Genomic DNA, 22,563 nt, shown 5'->3' with positions numbered 1-22,563 from the left:
AACATTAGCATAAATTCTTTATAATTTTGTAGCGACAAGGCTCTTTTTATATTTACGGCACAATAGGCTGATATTTAAAGACACAATTGAAAGTTGACGGGGTCCCAACCCAGTTGGTAGAATTACATATAACTTGTGCCCCTATTATTTTACTTTAATGATTAAATTATACAATACTTAATTTAGTTTTAAAATAAGAAAGTATAATAATCATCTAGAGGCACTTGAGTGATTATTTTTTGTTCTTTTTTTGGGGTGGATATTTTTTTCTATGGGTGATTTTTCTTTGATGGGTTGTGGTACTCTCCCCCAAAATAGTTAGAAACATTTCCAGGACATATGAGAAGCTACCCTGTAAAGGAGAACCATATCGGTTCATTTACTTACTACTTACTACTTACATATCTGCTTACTACTTTATATAATAGGATAAATCTGATGATTTTAAGAAAAACAGCAAAGATGCACTGCAAAAGGGTTACTGATTACAACTATGTAACATACAATCTTATTATTTTTGTTATTGTCAAAACAGGAATAATTAAATTATATTTTTTTTGTCATAAATTACAATGATGCGCAACTATGGTGCGATTCAGGGAGGGAGGGAGAGGACATTGGGCTGTTTATTACACTTGTCCCCAAAATTCTAGAAAATCGTTTTCGGATTCGTTAACTTAACAACTTTGGGAACTTTTATTGAATTTTGGTTGGTTGGTTTGTTGAGTTAAGCGTCCAAGAGTTACAAAGACAAATTGTAATCTTAGGAAGGGGTAATTTTGTGTATCATCATTGGGGATGTACAACAATTCATCTGGCATTGTCTTATCCCTTTGGATCCCTGGGTGGGATTTTTGTTGCTATGTTGAAGGTACATTCAAACATTTTCAGGAATATAGTGATGAGACAATTTGTTGTCTTGTACTTTGGGTACTACACCCAACACAACTTGGCTTCTTCTAAGAATAATGGGTACTAGCACATACAGAATGCTGCCAAATAATAACTCTTCTAACTGACAAAATATAATAAGAATAATTAACCCTAACACTTGCAGACAATATAAAGTCAAAATTAAACCAATTTAAAACATTATTAGTTTGGTTGATTTTTCACCTTTTTCTTCTTTGCAAGGCTTCTAGTGGCACTTTGATTTTTTTTTTATTGAAAATATCTAATTAGAGAAATAATTGGTTTAAGTTTCGTTCAAGTCTCTATTTTGGGAGGGGTAATTTTTTTAGGGCGATTTCTCTTGGGAGATTGGTGGTACCCTCCCCCAAAAAAGTTATAAACCTTCCCGGGACCTATGAGAAGCTACCCTGTTAAGGAGAACGCGCTCGGTTCAGCGGTTAGCGAGATCCTTCGGTACAAACACACAGACAAACACATAGACATCCTGTTACTTTAGTATAAGGATTGCTCTCAAATATTGAAAATTTACAGAAAGGAATATAATTTTCAAATATTTGCAATTTGTTTTATACATTCTGCCACTACAGCTATCATTTAAATCAAAATCTGATGCACATAAACTGAAGACGTCCTTCACTTAAAAAAAAAAATACATACAAAATATACAAAATATCAATATAATCTTTATTTTTCAACAAATGCAAATAACATAATTACATACATATTACAAATTATTTTCCTTAATTTGACCAGGATGAATTCCAGAATATAAAGTGTTTTCCTTTATGGCTGCCCAAGCCATTCTTTCTGTACTAAATTCAGCCGTCCATTCACCAGATCTTAATAAGCAAAATATGTTATATTTATTGTTCAATATATTGTAGAAATTTGAACATATTCTTTTGTTATCTATAATACAAAGTAGAATGATGTCTGTCCGTCCCTTAAGATATCGGTAACCACTGAACCGATCGGATTCTACTCTTCAGGGAATATACCTACTGGTCCTGTGGTGGTTTTAGGCTATTTTCTTATGGGGTGGAAAAAAATTTGGCGAAATTCGTAAAAGGACCAAGAAAATCCTCAGCAAAAACAAAAAAATCCCCCCCCCCCATTTTTTTTTTGCTGAGGATTTTCTTGGTCCTTTTACGAATTTCGCCAAATTTTTTTTGATCACCTCTTGGGGCAAAGCCCCTAGGTGCTAGGGGCGAAGCCGCTAGTATATCTAAAATGTAGCTTTTTGTTATTTTGATATCTATAAGACAAAGTATGATGTCTGTACGTTGATCCTTCCGTCCTTCCGTCTATCTGAAACTTAAGATCTCGCTAACCACTGAACCAATTGGATTCTACTCTTTAGGGAATATACCTACTGGTCCTGTAGTGGTTTTAGGTGGGCCAACCCCCCCCCCCCCCAAAAAAAAAAATATAAAAAACCACCCCAAATAAATGTATTAATATTTTTTGTAAATTCTCAGTAACTGCTGAACAAATTGGGCTATCCTTTTAGGGAATATACCTACTGGTCCTGCGGTGGATTTACCTCCCTAAATTTTTTTTATGAGTTAAAATTTTTCTGTAAACTGCAAACAACCTAGATTAAATTTTGAGTGTACTGCGAAGAATCTGGATTTAATTTTACCAAAGAGTAATTTTACAAAGAATATTTTTTTAAAGTATCTTTATAGCTTTCAAAAATTGTAAAGTGGAGGGGGACTTTCCATTACCTCAGAGGGTGTTAAGAGGCTGTCGGCGAATCCGCTAATTAATTTATACATGAATTTCAACTCGTATTATTTGTATGTTTTTAAAATGAATCAAGTTTAAAATTTAAAACTTACTTATTAATAATGATAAGACCACCAGCTCCGCCTACTTTGGACATCATTCCTTCCAGGGCTTTCTTCCCAGCATCAGAAGGTGACATACCTACAGGTATGTTTATCCAAATATGACAATAATAGATGTACTAAATTGTATTGTTTGAAACAAAAATAGGTGGGAAGGGGTTAACAATAACAATCTCTTAGGGCGAAGCCTCCAATAAAACATATTTCCAGAAGCTGGGAGCAAAACAAAGCCACAATTACTATTTTAATGAAATTAAGGAAAACATCAAAAGTGCAGGAGAGTGTCATGTGTGACGTCATAAAATTATGTCTAAAATGATTAATGAAAGGAGAAGTGGGAAAGGAATGCCCTAAAAAAGAGATGGGTTTAGATGTATTTTTATGACGTTACACATGACATTTCTAACGCTTCAAAAAATGATACAAAAATTACCTTGTTCCATGTTGATAACAGCTGTGTAAGCAAGACAAGCTTTAGTTATGGATTCTCCATGTCCTGTTGTTGAAACACCTCCAACCTGGAAATTTTTCATACAGTAAAGAACAATAGAGGCTTGGCATCTAGCTTCTAGGGGCTAAAACATTTTTTTGCGTTTATTAACCCTTAACGGTCGGGAGGGATCCGTTTTTTTCTATCTCATTTTCTGTGTGTGAAAGATAAAACTGCTTGACTTTTTAAGTTTAGGTATGACACATAACTGAGAGTTGGAATTTTTTGAATATCTCCATCCTGGCGGGCACAGGATGCCAGCAAACCTGGCAGGGTCATCCAGGTAAAGATAAAAAATATTTTTTTGACTTAAACAAAGCATTTTATCTTACCAAAATACTAAAATATCCTCTAGTAGTACATCCTCATATTAAATACAGGTGTTCAAGTCAATTTCAGGTTCCAGGTATTATCCTGCAGGTCCTGATCCTCCAGGTCTCCAGAAATCTTTAAAAGGCTCCTGTGGCCGCAATTTTTGACTTAGAGACTTCAAATTTTAAACTCAAGCTTTTCTTACATGTCTACATAATGTATTAAAATTTCATAAAGATCCGCCGCCGATTTTCCGCCGACCGCCGACTGCGGCGGCTGGCAGCTGCCAAGTACAGCTGCGGCCGCTGAAATTTATGTTTTGATATTTCAAACATAAAATTTACATAAAAATAAACATTTTCTGCAAAAAAATTTTCTTCTAGCTTCAAAAATAAAAAAATTACAGCCGTTAGAAATTTTTAAGTAAAAAAGGACCTAAAAACAAAGGTTGTTAAATAAAAGGGTGAAGGAAGCGAAAATTGACTTTGACTTACTTAAGGTAAAAAATTCATCATAACACAGGGGACTTGCACAAATTTTTTTAGCCCTCTAGCTCTAATAGGAACTGAGATAATAGGGAGGGGGGGCCTTGAACGACCCCCCCCCCCCCCCCCCCGACAGATTAAGGTACAGCAAGAGGCCCGACTGTAAGGGGTTAAGATAAGGTGTATTTTTCTCGAAGATATATCTCTTCTAACTTATTAGAGTTGATATGAAACTATAAATTGTAAGGCTATTGGCCCTGTTGTTTATCAGATTGTATACCATAGCATTCAGTAGTGTATTCTCAAATTTACCTGGCATATTTTCTGATTATCAGCATAGCCACCAGCACCTACCAGAGGTGTATCCACAACTCTACCTGACATCTTACCTGATTATCAGCATAGCCACCAGCTCCTACCAGAGGTGTATCACCAACTCTTTCTGACATCTTACCTGATTATCAGCATAGCCACCAGCTCCTACCAGAGGTGTATCCTCAACTCTACCTGGCATCTTACCTGATTATCAGCATAGCCACCAGCTCCTACCAGAGGTGTATCCTCAACTCTACCTGGCATCTATCCTGATTATCAGCATAGCCACCAGCTCCTACCAGAGGTGTATCCCCAACTCTACCTGGCATCTTACCTGATTATCAGCATAGCCACCAGCTCCTACCAGAGGTGTATCCCCAACTCTTCCTGGCATCTTTCCTGGTAACGTTTTTAGATATTTGAATTAATTAAGAATTGGATTTTATACTTTTGTTATGGAGAAGGATAATATTTTTCATTTAAGGAAATTTTACCGCAAAATAAATTTAAGTCAAATCTCTTTTTAAAAGAATAAATTATTTTATTTTAATCTTCCTTTCTTAGTCTTTAAAAAATGTTTCTATGGTTATTAATTATTTTATTATAATTACATTTATTGTCAATATTTTGTAAATCATTTGTTAATATCTTATTTAGATTTTTAAATTTTTAAAGCAAATATTTTTAGTTTTTTTTAAAAATCTTACCTATGTTTTTATATGTTTGCCTGACCTGTAATTCCTCCAGTAGAAGTAGCACAAGCAATATTTCCTTTAGCATCTAAGGCAACACAACCAACAGTATCATGACCAATACCAGGCTCTTAAATAAAATTGTATTATTAAAAGCATATTTATCTGTTAATTAATTTATGAAAATTTAAGTTATTTTTCTATTTCTTTTTAAAGGGAGGAATTAAAGAATAAAATTAAGTGCATTCTCTCAAAGTGTCTAAAAAGCCCTGACCCCACCCCTTGCTTTAAACTACCCCCTACAGAAATATTTACTTATTTAAAAATAATTGGGAGGGGGTTTAGTGCTCGGCATGGCATTTGAGTGAATTTTAATTGGTAGAGTACCTGGTTCCTTTGCTTTTTCTTTGTCTCTACCACTAAATAAAAAAATATTGACAAAAAAATTATAAAGTATTAGTTAATTTTTTCCTTTTCGTTATTTTTATATAGTTCAAAAGTAATTAATTCTGATGTCGAAAGCATTAGAAATAAATTCAGATCTTTCATATTTTTGGAGACAGCGAAAGTGTCATGTGTGATGTCATAAAAATACGTCTATTATCCATTTCTTTTTTAGGGGTTTTCTTCTCCACTTCTCATCCTTCCCTTTTTTGATGTCACACATGTCGACACTTTCCGCTGTCCCATATTCTTGTGACCTGAATAATGAACTAACAGCAGATTTATATTGTTTGTAGGTTTCCCATTCTTCTCTACCCTCTGGGGTTACTAGGCTCTCTGGCTCTACAATTTCCAACCCTAAATTACAAAGTAAGTAATAATCAATAATTTAACAACCAAGCAACACAGAGAGAGAGGGGAAAATGGGCTGTTTATTACATTAGTCCCCGAGGTTTAACAATAATGTTTTCTTGTTCGTTGGCTTAACATCTTTTGTGACTTTTACTGAATTTTGATTGGTTGGTTTATTAAGTTAAGTGTACAAACGTTTCAACCACTGATTTTAATCTACACAAGGAGTAATTTTGTGTGTCATCACTGGGGATGTACAACATTTAATCAGTTATTGTCTTGTCCCTTTAGATCTCTGCAAGAAACCACGCTGTTCTTTTCCAAATTAAATTTTACCAATAAAACAAAACACTAACCTGCTAGAATGGCTTGCCTCTCTGCTCCTTTCCCAACCAACAAAGTGTGATCTGTGTTTTCCATCACATGCCTGGTAAAAAATATCATCTATTTAGTAAAAAAGCTACTCTTAAAGTTGTTTTTGCATACATTTTTTCATCCATTGTCATAGATGATTATAAATTAAAAATTTGGATCATGGAAAGAAAACAAAGTCATTCCTAAATTAGGACAGAAGTCACCTTCTTAGGAAGGACATAAGTAGCCTTCCTTAAGTGAGAATTTGTTAGATGAAGGGCATACCTTGCCTCCCTTAACAAAGATTTTGCAAGATTAAGGACATAAGTAGCCTTCCTTCACCTCACAAAACTTATCTTTTTGATCCTTCACATAGCAAAATCTTGCATAAAATTGGTTTTTGGTCCATCACATAGCAAAATATTGGAAAACTTAGCTTTTCTGTCCTTCACATAGCTAATTCTTGCAAAACATAGCAAATTCTTACAAAACATAGCAAAATCTTGCAAAACATAGCAAATTCTTACAAAACATAGCAAATTCTTGCAAAACATAGCAAATTCTTACAAAACATAGCAAATTCTTGCAAAACATAGCAAATTCTTACAAAACATAGCAAATTCTTGGAAAACATAGCAAATTCTTACAAAACATAGCAAATTCTTGCAAAACATAGCAAATTCTTACAAAACATAGCAAATTCTTGGAAAAATTAGCTTTTCTGTCCTTCACATAGCAAATTCTTGCAAAACATAGCAAATTCTTGCAAAACATAGCAAATTCTTGGAAAACTTAGCTTTTCTGTCCTTCACATAGCAAATTCTTGCAAAACATAGCAAATTCTTGCAAAACATAGCAAATTCTTGCAAAACATAGCAAATTCTTGCAAAACATAACAAATTCTTGCAAAACATAGCAAATGCTTGCAAAACATAGCAAATTCTTGCAAAACATAGCAAATTCTTGCAAAACATAGCAAATTCTTGCAAAACATATCAAATTCTTGCAAAACATAGCAAATTCTTGGAAAACTTAGCTTTTCTGTCCTTCACATAGCAAACTCTTGCAAAACATAGCAAATTCTTGCAAAGCATAGCAAATTCTTGGAAAACTTAGCTAATTCTTGCAAAACATAGCAAATTCTTACAAAACATAGCAAATTCTTGCAAAACATAGCAAATTCTTACAAAACATAGCAAATTCTTGCAAAACATAGCAAATTCTTACAAAACATATCAAATTCTTGCAAAACATAGCTTTTCTGTCCTTCACATAGCTAATTCTTGCAAAACATAGCAAATTCTTGCAAAACATAGCAAATTCTTGCAAAACATAGCAAATTCTTGCAAAACATAGCAAATTCTTGGAAAACTTAGCTTTTCTGTCCTTCACATAGCTAATTCTTGCAAATTCTTGCAAAACATAGCAAATTCTTGCAAAACATAGCAAATTCTTGGAAAACTTAGCTTTTCTTTCCTTCACATAGCAAATTCTTTTGTTTTGCAAGAATTAGCTATGTGAAGGACAGAAAAGCTAAGTTTTCCAAGAATTTGCTATGTTTTGCAAGAATTAGCTATGTGAAGGGCAGAAAAGCTAAGTTTTGCAAGAATTTGGTATGTTTTGCAAGAATTTGCTATGTTTTGTAAGAATTTGCTATGTTTTGCAAGAATTTGCTATGTTTTGTAAGAATTTGCTATGTTTTGCAAGAATTAGCTATGTGAAGGACAGAAAAGCTAAGTTTTGCAAGAATTTGCTATGTTTTGCAAGAATTTGCTATGTTTTGCAAGAATTTGCTATGTTTTGTAAGAATTTGCTATGTTTTGCAAGTATTTGCTATGTTTTGTAAGAATTTGCTATGTTTTGCAAGAATTAGCTATGTGAAGGACAGAAAAGCTAAGTTTTCCAAGAATTTTCTATGTTTTGCAAGAATTTGCTATGTTTTGTAAGAATTTGGTATGTTTTGCAAGAATTTGCTATGTTTTGTAAGAATTAGCTATGTGAAGGACAGAAAAGCTAAGTTTTCCAAGAATTTGCTATGTTTTGCAAGAATTTGCTATGTTTTGCAAGAATTTGCTATGTGAAGGACAGAAAAGCTAAGTTTTCCAAGAATTTGCTATGTTTTGCAAGAATTTGCTATGTTTTGCAAGAATTTGCTATGTTTTGCAAGAGTTTGCTATGTGAAGGACAGAAAAGCTAAGTTTTCCAAGAATTTGGTATGTTTTGCAAGAATTTGCTATGTTTTGCAAGAATTTGCTATGTTTTGCAAGAATTTGCTATGTTTTGCAAGAATTTGCTATGTTTTGCAAGAATTTGCTATGTTTTGTAAGAATTTGCTATGTTTTGCAAGAGTTAGCTATGTGAAGGACAGAAAAGCTAAGTTTTGCAAGAATTTGCTATGTTTTGCAAGAATTTGCTATGTTTTGTAAGAATTTGCTATGTTTTGCAAGAATTAGCTATGTGAAGGACAGAAAAGCTAAGTTTTCCAAGAATTTGCTATGTTTTGCAAGAATTTGCTATGTTTTGCAAGAATTTGCTATGTGAAGGACAGAAAAGCTAAGTTTTCCAAGAATTTGCTATGTTTTGCAAGAATTTGCTATGTTTTGCAAGAATTTGCTATGTTTTGCAAGAATTTGCTATGTTTTGCAAGAATTTGCTATGTTTTGTAAGAATTTGCTATGTTTTGCAAGAGTTAGCTATGTGAAGGACAGAAAAGCTAAGTTTTGCAAGAATTTGCTATGTTTTGCAAGAATTTGCTATGTTTTGTAAGAATTTGCTATGTTTTGCAAGAATTAGCTATGTGAAGGACAGAAAAGCTAAGTTTTCCAAGAATTTGCTATGTTTTGCAAGAATTTGCTATGTTTTGCAAGAATTTGCTATGTGAAGGACAGAAAAGCTAAGTTTTCCAAGAATTTGCTATGTTTTGCAAGAATTTGCTATGTTTTGTAAGAATTTGCTATGTTTTGCAAGAATTTGCTATGTTTTGCAAGAATTTGTTATGTTTTGTAAGAATTTGCTATGTGAAGGACAGAAAAGCTAAGTTTTCCAATAATTTGCTATGTTTTGCAAGATGAAGGACATAAGCAGCCTTCCTAATGTAAGAATTTGTCAGACAAAGGACATAAGTCACCTCCCTTAACCCATTAGTGCCGAGCGCCACTTTTATGGGCCGATCGAGCTGTAAGTTTCAGGGAAGCTTTATAATGGTTAAAACGGAATTCGTATTTTTTTGTTTTGCTCTAGTGTCGTGCACAGGAAAGTTGCAAAAAAACCCGGTTCGGCTTGGCCATAAATACCAACCAGGCATTAACACCCGTTTTTGGTGCTTTCCCCCAGTTTTAAAACCCGGTTGACCTGTATAAACCCGGTTATTTTGACCAAAAATCAAAAAATGTAATTTTTGAACGCCAAAAGTGAGATGAACACTTTTTAGAACTTTGATACGATCCGTAATTGAAAACTACACAACCTCATGTAATCTAAAGAGCTACAAGTATAATACGATGCGATTTATTTCAAATTTCGTGTTTAGCCGGCGATTTCGGGTAAAAAAACCCTGTTTTGTTGTTGTTGTCAAAAAAGATCTATTAGTGAAACCGGGTAATAAAAATTTCAGACTCAAAATGGAAATGCCGAGCCGGGCCTATATAGGGCGTAAAAAAACGATAAAAAAATCATATAAAAAATAATAATTTAAATAAAACGAATTCACAAATAGATGTACTTGTCAATAAACTTTAGATTTAACGAAAAAAATCAGCGACTTTACTATAAAAACAAAAAAGTTAGATGGGGTATTTTGAATTTTCATGATTTTCAAACTTTGTTGATCTATACCGGCAAACGAAAGTAAGCAAAACTATCTGCTCCAGGGGGAAATAAAAGCAAGGGTAGTAGAGGGGGGATTCATACTGAGAATGATGCAATTATGAAGCCGAAAACCGGTTTTTTTACATTTTCTGGCACCGGGTTTTAAAACCCGGTTCGGCACTAATGGGTTAAGTTAGATTTTGTTAGATGAAGGACATAAGTAGCCTTCCTTAGATCAATTTCCAGTGACTTCTGTCCTAATTAGGAATGACTTTGTTTTCTTTCCATTTAAACCATTTAAAGCATTGGTTATTTCTCGAGTGTCTATCGAATACTGGCCCCTTTATTATTATTAAGTCTTTAAGATAGGGCAGTTTTTTCCTATTTTCTAATACCTGTGGATCTACCCAGTACCCAATATAACCTGGCCTAGCCTTACCTATAGTACTTTTCAAAAAGCTACTTTATTTTTATTTAAAAAAAGTATTTGTATGTTCTCAACTAGGCTCTTTGAGGAAATATGTCATAGAATCAATCAGAAAATAAATAATACCTAGCCAGATCTACTGGATTCTTGACACAGCTGACTGCACCCACAGCTCCACTGCGCATAGCCTTACCATCCATTATGAGAGCATCCATCTCTACCTCTCCAGAATCTGTCAACACAGATCCATATCCTAAAATCAATTTATCTATAAATTCAATAGAAAATATATAAAACTTTACAAAAACATTAAATTCAAACAAAAACAGAATTTTTTTAATGAATTATAGGAATAGTTATTTACCGCAATGTATTATAAACAGCTTTCCGGGGTTATTAAAATGAAAAACTATAAGATGAAAAACAGTTTTGGGAGTCCTGAAGGACAAATTTAATATAAATTTTCTTTTTTTTATTTTAGAATTCGTGGAAAATTTTCTGTAATACGAATCAATACATTATTTTCAGTATTACTGAGAAACTGTTCTAATCTAGCGAATATTGATCGGTTTCAAGCCATCAAAAAATTTGATATTAAAGTAAATTTGATATAGCTTCTATCAAACAAACATTAAGTTATTGACAAGATTGTAAAGAAGTTGTATCAACTTTTTTGCTTTTTATTTAAGATAGCTAGCCGGTTCTTTTAGTAAGTAGTAGATGTAAAATTTTTCATAGAATTCAGATATGCAATCGGTTTTTTTGTAGACCTCTTATTTTTTAAGTAATTTAAGTTTTTTAAAAAAATAATTAAGTCGGTTTTAAGGTACTAAAACGCAACAAAATAAAAGAAGAAAATGGCCAGTATGAACAAAAATAGTAAGATCTTTAATTTGACACCTTACTTTTAAAATTCTGTTGAGTAATTATTGAAAAAATCTATTTTTTTAACCTCGGTTTAATAAAAACTTTAGACCTAAATATTTTCTCAAACAGACATAAAAAACATGGGTTCATATATACCTTTAGAATCAGAAAAATATTACGAATCTATTCTAAGCAAAATTGAAAAAGTTTTATAAAACTATAATAAAAAAAATAAGTTTATTTTAAGAATCATAATTTTCGGCTTTAAAGGGTTAGCTTGAACCAAACCTGAAAAAAACCTAAACAAAAGACAATGCAATGTAGCAGATATTTTTTAAACACAAGAAACAATAATGTATTTTTAACTGCATTGTTTTGAAGTTTATAAACAGACTGATGCATATTTGTTCATAATTTTTCATTCTTTACATGTTCTTTAATATCACTATATTTATTGTAGTATCTATTGTATATATTGTATGAACGTTCTCCTTTTTTTCTGGCAATTCTATAGGTTAATTTTATAGATTAAGCTTCCCGATTCGTCAATTTTTGCGATTTGTGATTGGCTAGTTTAGTAGTTACAATTCTTTAAATAACTTTTTTATTTTTTCTATTTTTTATTACAATTTTTTTAAACTTTTTCAATTTTGCTTACAATGGATTCATATTATTTTTCTCATTCTAATGGTATATATGAACCCATATTTTTTATGTCTGTATGAGAAAATATTTAGGTTTAATGTTTTGATTAAACCGAGGTTAAAAAAATAGATTTTTTCAACAATTACTCAACAGAATTTTAAAAGTAAGGTGTCAAATTAAAGATCTTACTATTTTTGTTTATACTGGCTATTTTCTTCTTTTATTTTGTTGCGTTTTAGTACCTTAAAACCGACTTAATTATTTTTTTAAAAAACTTAAATTACTTAAAAAATAAGAGGTCTACAAAAAAACCGATTGCATATCTGAATTCTATGAAAAATTTTACATCTACTACTTACTGAAAGGACCGGCTAGCTATCTTAAATAAAAAGCAAAAAAGTTGATACAACTTCTTTTTAAACAAAGCAAGAATTTAAATATTTTTCAAGGATTACCTGCATCAAAAACAGGGTTATCTTCAAGGGAGTTAACAGCAGTTTGAACAGCCGTGACAGCTGAGGCACCTTGCATCAGCTGTTTCCAACCTTCTCTTGCAGCTATCTCTACACCTTCTAAGCTGCCATCTATAAATATGTTTGCAGTTTAAAAGTGAAAATTTTTCTGTTGTAAAAGAAAAGTATATAAAGCAACTAAAGAATACGTATAAATCCTCTAATTTTCATATTTTTTTGAAATTATTGTTTACTATAAAATTGTAGAAACGAGATATTCTCCATGATACATAGAAAACAACAATTTGCTTATGATCGTTTTAAAAGAAAATATTATGTAGAAAAATAAAAGATCACAAAACCTCGATACATAAAAATGGTAAATAGGGATGTTTACCAGGGATCTAAAGGGATAAGACAATGGATGATAAATTTATGTACACCCCCAAAGATGTGTCCCCAACGACACACAAAATATTACTCCTTTTGTAGATTAAAATTAGTGGTTAAAACATTTGTCTAATGAACCAACCAATCAAAATTCAGGATAAGTCCCCAAACATTTATTATAACGAATAAGTAATTGTTATAATAAAACTTTGGGGACTAGTGCAATAAACAGCCAATTGTCCCCTCTCTGGTTGATTACCTATTCTGTTGTCAGGTATAGCCCAGGCACCTCCATGAACTATCAAGACACATTTCTCCATTTTTATCTTTTAGAAATAACATGTTGTTAATGGGAGCAGTAAATTTGCTTATTTTTTTGCTGTATTAACAACAAAGTTCTTAGGTATTACAAATTGTAATGGAAATCAACTAAATGGAAAGCGAAGAATTGTTTTATCACATAATTGATGTTTATAATTTTTAGTCATACAATTTAATGCAACTCATTTAACTAGAATGGCATTTTAGATATATTAAAAAACCTAGTAATATTTTTTTTGTTTATAAAGGTAGTTTAGTTCTAATTGTAGTTAAATAATTTTAGTTAAATCTTAATGACACCTTTGGCGACGGGGTGCTGCCACTTTTACCACTAGCAAAAATACAGCCACTGTGTTTTTGACAAAAATTGGGTGTGTTTTTGTCAATTTCGTTTTTAGCTGTAGTTTTGGCAATATTTTTTTATCCACTGTCAAAATTACATCTTTCTGCTGTCATAAACACAGTTTTACTGTCAAGTTCACACCCATGAAATTCAAGTATGCTGTCAAATTCACAGTTTTGATGACAAAAATACACCTACTTTTAAATTAATATTAATTATAAATATTTTGACCAAGTTATTAAAACTTATAACTATTAATAATAGTTAAATCAATCTACACAACAAAAATTCTAAACTTTTCAAGAGAAGGTAACAGAGAAATATTGGATATCATAGAGTAGTGTTGCACTAATATAAAAAAAATCTTATTTTTTTTAACACATTTATTAAATATATAGATAGATAGATATGTATTTCAACATAAGCATACAAAATAATAATAATAAAATTATTACACATATTCACATATTTTTATGCATAGTTTGGTACTTTCATAACCTGGGTTGGCCATTGCATAAGCTGAAAATACCAGTTCATGACAAACATATTCAAAAAGATTTTATAAGGTTTCTAGCTACATCGAATTTTAATAAGATAGTCATATTGGATATATACATATAACATATAAATAGGTTTAAACAGAACAAATAAATAAATAAATAGTATGGTATTAGCAATGGTATTTACACTATGATACAATGGGGTTAGAGAGTTGTTAAAAATTTTACAACAGATTTAGGCAGATTTTAATTATTTTTACAGACAAAACATTTTTGCTTATTACAGTTAAAACTCTTGTACTTATCTAATGATTTCTTTTTAATGAGATTTTTAGTGGAATTTTTAGTTTTAGCACACCTTATAGCAGTGTCTAGATTGTTCCATGTTTTAACAAAGCAGACATTGGGAAAAGTTTCTAAGGCTTTATGTTTAGGTAAAGGTACTTTTAATTTCATTACTCTGTTTGATAACATTGGTTCAAAAATATTATTGAATGAGTCTGGCATTTGTCCTGCAAGGAAACTTTTTACAAAGCTACCTATATTAACTATCTTAATATCTTCAAGTTTAAGTAACTCAAGCTTTTCAAGTAATGGATCTACATGAGCATTGTACTTTGCATTAGCGACATATCTCACAGCTTGCTTTTGTTTTAATAATAATCTATTCATTCCCTCACATTTAGCATTACCCCATGTTATATATTATAATTTATTTCATCATGATAATATAAAATCATATAAAAGTATTTTAACCTGTAATAAAAAAAATCTACCCCCACCCCACAATAATTTGCCTCCCCCTATTTGCAGGGTTAAAATGGCAGGTGGGTAACTTAGAGGGTTTTGTTGGTCCCTAGATAGGGCCTATCTATAATTCTAATATCTACAAGGGCTTTTTTCGTCTGACCAGCCCCCCTTACACTCTATTTTTTCAAAGTGTAAGTCAACACAACCGAAGTCATGGGCAACTCTGTGTGCAATGAGTTGCTTTGAATTATAGCTAATACTAAATAAAATCTTATGGGGCAATGATGTGTAAGTCTAAATATAGCAATAAGTAATAGGTAATAATCAACAACTCTTATGTTGAATAGAAGGCAATAAACAATCTACTTAATACTTGTAGTGTTAAGGCAATAAGCAATCTACTTAATACTTTTAGTATTAAGGCAATAATCAATCTATTTAATACTTGTAGTATTAAGGCAATAATCAATCTACTTAATACTTGTGGTATTAAGGCAATATTCAATCTACTTAATACTTGTAGTATTAAGGCAATATTCAATCTACTTAATGCTTGTAGTATTAAGGCAATAAACAATCTACTTAATACTTGTATATTAAGGCAATATTCAATCTACTTAATACTTGTAGTATTAAGGCAATATTCAATCTACTTAATACTTGTAGTATTAAGGCAATAATCAATCTACTTAATACTTGTAGTATTAAGGCAATGGCAATTATGTATTAATGTTCACTATTTATTATCCTATCCACAATGGAAAGACTAAGACCTTATTTATTATTTTCAATTAATAATTTATTATTCACTAAGGCAACTTCTTTTAGACAATGTTTATAGTTCAAAAGCTAGGCCCTGACTGTCTTTAAATGTTTTTATTGTTTGATCCTATCTGTCTGTGGAAGATTAAGCTTCAATGTATGATAATTTCAGCATTTATTTAAAAGTATTGATATAAGAATATAACAATTACATACAGCAATATATTTAAACTTAAAAGTTTAGTCTAAATTATGCAGTATGTAGACAGTGCTAGGCATGTCTGATCTTTATGAATGTTAGGCCTAGAGCTAGGCATGTCTAATCTTTATAAAAGTTAGGCCTAGACTGTGTAGTGGCATTCTTTTCATGGCAAGATCCTGGTTCTCTCTTCAATCCACTCTACTTACCCCCCCCCCCCCACTCTCTCTTTTGTCTTGCACACAAGTTTAGCCAGACTGCATAATATAGGATAAACTTTGCAAAAATATATAAGAAAAATATTTTTGCATAAAATTATTCTATTACTAATTATTTAAAGATTTACTTTATCTAAAACTTATTGATATAAAAATATTGATCATATTTACCCCTCACATACAGCATGATATTTTATTAAGGTAAGAGGTGGTTATACAAAATAACATGTTAAAACCTTTTTTTTTTGCATACTACATAGAAAATATTGTGTAACAAACCAAGTTGTTAAAACCTATAAATGTAAGAAGGTAACAGTCAAATATTGGATATTATAGAGTAGTGTTGCACTAATATAAAAAAAATCTTGTTTTTATTTAACACATTTATTAAATATATAATTTATTTTGTCATGATAATATAAAAATCATATAAAAGTTATGAATAAATTTTATTTACAACATACATTTTAATTTTGTGAAGATCTTGACATTTCTTCCTTTTTCTATGACAGCATCAGGATATACTGGTAATATAGGTACAGGTGTAGACGTCGGAATTGAACTATGTACAGGTTAAGGTACAGTTTCAGGTATGGGGACAGATACAGCAATGGTTTACAGATTGTAATTATATGCTGTGATAAATAGAAACTGGAATATTCCTTATTTCAAGAAGGACATGGTTTTCTACCCCTCACAGAGCTGGCACCACGTCCACAACCACGACCTCTGCTTGGATCTTCACTGATACTTTGCAGAACATGGCGCTGTCTCTCTTGATCTGAGATTCCAGCTGAAGCAGCATTTTCCCTTGCACACTGTATTATAAATTTTTTATGACTATCAATTTTGCTGGATAGTGAACCTATACTTATCAAGTATTTTCTAAGGTCAATATCCTGGATCAAGTTTTTCCCCTAGATGTATTAAATATTATGGATAAATAAGTAGGTATAAATTTGATAGATGTATATTTGTCAATATGTAAAGGGTGAGCAAAAAAAAATGCGTAGATTTTTAAAATTCAAATTGCGCGGCTTGTGTTAATAATAGAAAAATGTTACGCATACCATTAGAACCGATAAGAAGTCTAATTTTTGGAAATATAAGAACGATTCCTCTGCTATGTATAGTTAGGGTGCTACATGTTAAAATGTCCCAACTGACCTAAAACTTGACTTGCGAGTAAATTTTGAAACATTTTACCACCTAGCTCCTAGATTATTTGTAGCACAGGAACTGTTCTTATATCTCCAAAAAATACAGTTCATATCGATTCTAGCGGTATGCGTAACATTTTTCTACCATTAACACAAGCCGCGCAATTTGAATTTTAAAAATGTACGCACATCTTTTTGCAAGAATTATTGTCTAATATTTACTAATACTAGCGGCTTCGCCCCTAGCCTCTAGGGGCTTTGCCCCAAGAGGTGATTAAAAAAATTAAGGCGAAATTCGTTAAAGAACCAAGGAAATTTTCTACAAAACCTAAAGAACCTAGGAAATCTTCTACAAAACCTAAAGAACCTAGGAAATCTTCTGCAAAACCTAAAGAACCTAGGAAATCTTCTACAAAACCTAAAGAACCTAGGAAATCTTCAGCAAAAAAAAAAAAAAAAAAAAAAAAAAAAATGGGGGGGGATTTTTTTGTTTTTAAGGGGGTTGGGGGTGTCCCACCCCCCAAGAAAATAGCTTAAAACCACCACAGGACCAATAGAAATATACCCTGAAGAGTAGAATCCAATCGGTTCAGTGGTTACCGAGATCTTAAGGGACAGACAGACGGACAGACGGACAGACGGACAGACATCAAGCTACTTTGTATTATAGATACTCGCAAGTCAAGTTTTAAGTCAGTTGGGACATTTTAACACGTAGCTCCCTAACTATACGTAGCAGAGGAATCGTTCTTATATTTCCAAAAAATAGACTTCTTATCGGTTCTAATGGTATGCGTAACATTTTTTTACTATTAACACAAGCCGCGCAATTTGAATTTTAAAAATCTACGCATTTTTTTTTGCTCACCCTTTAGGTGTATAATTGACAAATTATAAATTTAATAGATGTATTTTTGTCAATATGTAGGTGTATAATTGACAGCAAAACTGTGAATATGCCAGTGCAATAACTGTATTTTTGTCATACCCCCTAAAAACGCAGGTGTGAATTTGACAGTAAAACTGTGTTTATGACAGCAAATCACTGTGTTTATGACTGTAATATCACTGTATTTTTGCTAGTGGTAAATCTGCCATGTACCCTTGGCGACAAGTATTAATATCTGCAGGATTAAAACCAGTTCTCAGCAACACTGAAAAACCATTTGTTTTATAACCAGTTTTCTACAAATATTTTTAAAAATCATATTAAAACCAGTTTTGTTAACCTTGAGTTGCCAAAGGCATGGTTTTTTTTCTTACAATTTTTTATTTTTATAACCACGGAAACCTGTTTATAATAAGTTGTGATAAATAACTATTATAAGATTAAGAAGCCTGTCTACATGTGTGTAATAAGAAAATACGAGAAGACTGGAAACTAAAAGAAGTCGTATTATTTTCATAGCGCCAGGAATTTAGATATTGCAATTTAGAAAATAAATTCTTTATTTTCTGATTTAAAGAATTTCGAAAATTCCTTGAGTCAAAAAACGCCCAACTAGTTTTAAATTTTTCATGCAAAGTTAGAACTTTCAGACAAATTAGACCATCATATTTTTTAATTTTATAAATATTTCGTTATGATAAAACTTTATAAACTTTTACTGAAATTTAATTGGTTGGTTCATTAAGTTGAGTGTTCAAATGTTTTAACCACTAAGTTCACTGTACTAAAGGAGTAATTTTGTGTGTCATTACTGGGGATGTACATCAATTTATCGAAAATTGTCTTATCCCTTTAGATCCCTGACATAACACGCACAAACATTGAAACATATTTCAAGAACATTTGAACATTAAATCGTACTTTTTCTATTTATCTTCTTCAAGACAAGTATTTCTATTAAAGCGAAGCTCTAAATTCAGCCGGTAGGACAAACGAATATTAAATCTTGTAAAGTGTCAAAATTTTAATCTATAAGTCTAAACAAAATTGTGTATATTTTTTTGCAATATTGCGAAAATGCAGGATATTGTTTTCTACAGGGCTCGGCAATCGCGTGTCATACTTTGTTTTTAAGATTTATACGTTGTCCTAGGAATCATTATTCCAAAAATCTTAAGAACAGGATTTATGTACTAAAGATAAATATTGCCAAAAAATTTAAAATAATTTTATTTAAATGGACTTTCTGGTAACGATGATAGAGTTGTTAAGAGAACTATCTGTTACGGAATACGGACGGACCGACACTATTTAAGAAAAGCATAGCTTTTTAAAATGGGCAGTTGCTAAATTATTTGTGAACTGAACTCGTCGTATTATAATGTATATTAGTGGCCAAGTTTGGATAATATAGCCTAAAACCTTCCCAATACTTAATTTTAAAAATAAAATAGCCAAAAACCTCCTGTGACCTATTTCCAGCTTTACAAAAACAGAAAACAAAAATAGTTCAGTCTTTACTAAAATCTTTAGACAAAAAAACTTAGATGATATATATATTATTTCAATGTTCTTTTGAACATTTTTTCCCTTGTTTTTAAAAAATTGATTTCACATCAGTTTTATCTTACACATGCTCAAAAATGTGTTTATGTAATTTATTTATTGTAATCTTAAACACAAAAAAAGTCATAAGATCTTGTTCAAACATATGTATATATATGATGTACTATCAAGCAATATAAATGACAACTGCATAAAAAAAATAAAGAATGATTTAAAACATTGGCTATTATTTGATGAAATAAAATTACCGAAGAGTTATCTACAATCAGATGTGTACATAATGGAGGTGTTTTTGGGAGTATTCGAACCCCATGACAAAATTAAAGTGAGTGTATTCATTCCACCCAACTATAGACCTTTTCAGCCCCCCCTTGACAGGTGTCTAAATCCTTTGGAAGCAATGTGGGTGTCAAGTAAAAAAGTCACTCCCCGCTTTTAAAACAATGTTGTACCAAAAAGCTAAACTCGTAATCCAAAATATCAAATGATAGGTAAAATGTCGTCATTCTGGGAGTTTCTTTTTATTTAACAAAGCTATTTTACAATTCCCTTTGTATGTCCGTACCTCCATCAGTCTGTCAGGAAACGACAGCTGCGATTTAAGATAGACTGCTGTTTTTTTTTGAGAAGATTCATTATACGAACCACACCTCCTGATATACAATCATGACCATATGCGTCCAAGGGGGGGGGTAATGGGCCATTTGGCACCCCCAAACGATTTTGGGGGTGCCGTAGGCACCCCCAAAATTTTGTGAACAATACCCCCCCCCCCAAAAAAAAATTACCCCTCCTTGGGGGTGCCGTAGGCACCCCCAACGATTTTGGGGGGGGGTATTTACCCCCCCCCAAACCATTTTGGGGGGGGTAATTACCCCCCCCAAAATAAATGTTCTTTAAAAAAAAATTTTGGGGGGGGTATTTACCGTCCCAAATTGAATGTTCTTAAAAAAAAAATTTTACTGTCCAACCAGTTAAAACAGTTCTTAACCATGATAACAAAAAATTTAATAGTTTGATCATGTTTTATTTGCTTGGGCCTTTATAAGGGCTAAAACCATCCCGGGGATCTATGATGTAATTGTAAAGCACTGAAGATTCCATAAAATAGATACCTAACTAAATTAAATATTTCATTAAATAATGAAAAAGAATTTCTATAGGCGATTTCTTTTGGGAGGATGTCAGGGTGTCTCAAAACTAGTTATAAAACTTACCAGGACCTATAAGACGCTTCACTTTAAAGTAAAATCATATTGGTTCATTGGTTAGTGAGTTAATTATTGTATTTTTATGTTCTAAAGAATGAGATACTACTATATATTTGAACTAGCGGCTTCGCCCCTAGCCTCTAGGGGCTTCGCCCTATATAGTTTTGGGAAGTCAACCCTCCTTAATAGAAATATTCAAAAAATTATTCTTTGTTTAATTACTCTGTGGTAAAATTAAACCCAGGTTGTGCGTTTTATGCACAAAAATTTTAATTGGTACAAATTAAACCCAGGTTGTTTGCCGTATACACAAAAATTTCAATTCGTAAAAATTAGACCTAGGTTGTTCGCATACACAAAAATTAAAATAAAAAAAAGATATTTTAATTTTTTTTCTAGGGGGGGGGATTCATGGGGGCTTCGCCCCATGTTGCAGTGGGGTTCCCCCAACCCAATTACTGGTTTTTGTTTTAAAAAAATTAAAAAAAAAAAATTTTGGAATTGGAATTTTTGGGGGGGTTGGGGTGTCCCACCCCTCAAGAAAATAGCTTAAAACCACCAGAGGACCAGTAGGTATATTGCCAGAAGGGTAGAGCCCAATTTGATCAGCAGTTACTGAGATTTTACAAAAAATGTAAAAAAAAAAATTTGGGGGGTTGGATTTTTTTTTTTGGGGGGGGTTGGGGGTGTCCCACCCCCCAAGAAAATAGCCTAAAACCACCACAGGACCAGTAGGTATATTCCCTGAAGAGTAGAATCCGATCGGTTCAGTGGTTACCGAGATCTTAAGGGACAGACAGACAGACGGACAGACAGACGGTCAGACGGACAGACGGACAGACGGACAGACATCAAGCTACTTTGTAGGATTGACCTATAATAGTGTGGAACCATCATGGGATCTATGTGAAGCTTTCCTAAAAAGGAGAACTCAGTATTAAAAGTAATGAAATCTGAAGCTATAGTCAAATAAACCTTACTTACTACTTTATGTTATAAGATAGTACTTATTAACTTAATAGATTAGGTAGGTGCTTTTTTTACATAATTAAATTACCCCACCCAAAAATTTTACCCCCGGGGTAAATTAGTTTGGGGGGGGTAATTACCCCCCCCAACAGATTTGGGGGGAGTATTTACCCCCCCCCAACAGACTTTAGGGGGGGTAATTACCCCCCCCAATCAAATTTTACCCCCGGGGTAAAAATTTGGGGGGGGGTAAAAAAAAATTTCGGCGAGCTTCGCGCGCCATTTTACCCCCCCAAACACGAATTACCCCCCCCCCCCCTAAAATTTTTTACCCCCCCCAAAAAAAAAAAGCTTGGACGCCCCTGATCATGACACCATGGAAACTGTCCCAATTTTGTATAACTTTTGCGGAACATGTTCCAGTTACGTCATATTTTTCTTTCCCGAAAAAGGGAAGGGGGGAAGAAAATCTCTTCAAAAGAGATGGGGAAAACCCCCTTTTCTCCAATCTCTTTTTTCTTCCCCCCTTCCCTTTTTTTCTTTCCCCCCTCCCTTTTTCGGGAAAGAAAAATATGACGTAACTGGAACATGTTCCGCAAAAGTTATACAAAATTGGGACAGTTTCCATGGTGTCTACAATCATGTATAGCAAAGAATTAAATACAATTTTCCACGAAAACTGAAAAAAAAATCATAATACTAGGTTTGCTATTTTTCATTTCAATATCCGCGGAAATCTTTCTATAATTAAATAAATATCATGACAAAGACAAAAGTGCGTTAAAAATCAGCTATGTGACGACATAAAAATGAAGGATGGATTATCCATCTCTTTTTTAGGTTTTTTTTCCAACTTCTCCTCTCATCATTAACTATTATGAA

At 32.4% G+C, this 22,563-nt stretch overlaps 1 protein-coding gene across 1 annotated transcript; it reads right to left on the bottom strand.

Moving 5' to 3' along the window:
- Positions 1 to 1,582: 1,582 nt before the first annotated feature.
- Positions 1,583 to 13,132, bottom strand: LOC145308487 (isoaspartyl peptidase/L-asparaginase-like). The gene is made up of 11 exons (XM_080150271.1): positions 13,053 to 13,132; positions 12,407 to 12,535; positions 10,566 to 10,692; positions 6,208 to 6,278; positions 5,758 to 5,857; positions 5,444 to 5,475; positions 5,097 to 5,186; positions 4,699 to 4,763; positions 3,196 to 3,280; positions 2,754 to 2,841; positions 1,583 to 1,751 (listed from the first exon to the last, which is right to left on the bottom strand). The coding sequence occupies exons 1-11, from the start codon at positions 13,111 to 13,113 to the stop codon at positions 1,637 to 1,639; spliced, it is 963 nt and encodes a 320-aa protein (XP_080006397.1). The 5' UTR covers positions 13,114 to 13,132; the 3' UTR covers positions 1,583 to 1,636.
- Between the last annotated feature and the right edge of the window lie 9,431 nt (positions 13,133 to 22,563).

This window comes from Acartia tonsa, chromosome 2, assembly GCF_053477335.1.
Source record: "Acartia tonsa isolate MP-2025a chromosome 2, ASM5347733v1, whole genome shotgun sequence".
NCBI classification, from domain to species: domain Eukaryota; kingdom Metazoa; phylum Arthropoda; class Copepoda; order Calanoida; family Acartiidae; genus Acartia; species Acartia tonsa.
Note: the sequence above shows the minus strand (reverse complement) of the source record. Positions and strands in the feature narration are given on the sequence as shown.

Bases quoted from the DNA above. Each gene is read 5' to 3' on its own strand.
- LOC145308487 (XM_080150271.1), bottom strand. From the start codon at position 13,113: ATGGAGAAATGTGTCTTGATAGTTCATGGAGGTGCCTGGGCTATACCT. The intron at 5,187-5,443 runs GTACTCTACCAA...ATTTTATTTAAG, and splicing joins AGAAAAAGCAAAGGAACCAG to AGCCTGGTATTGGTCATGAT. The intron at 2,842-3,195 runs GTAATTTTTGTA...ACATACCTGTAG, and splicing joins TGTTATCAACATGGAACAAG to GTATGTCACCTTCTGATGCT.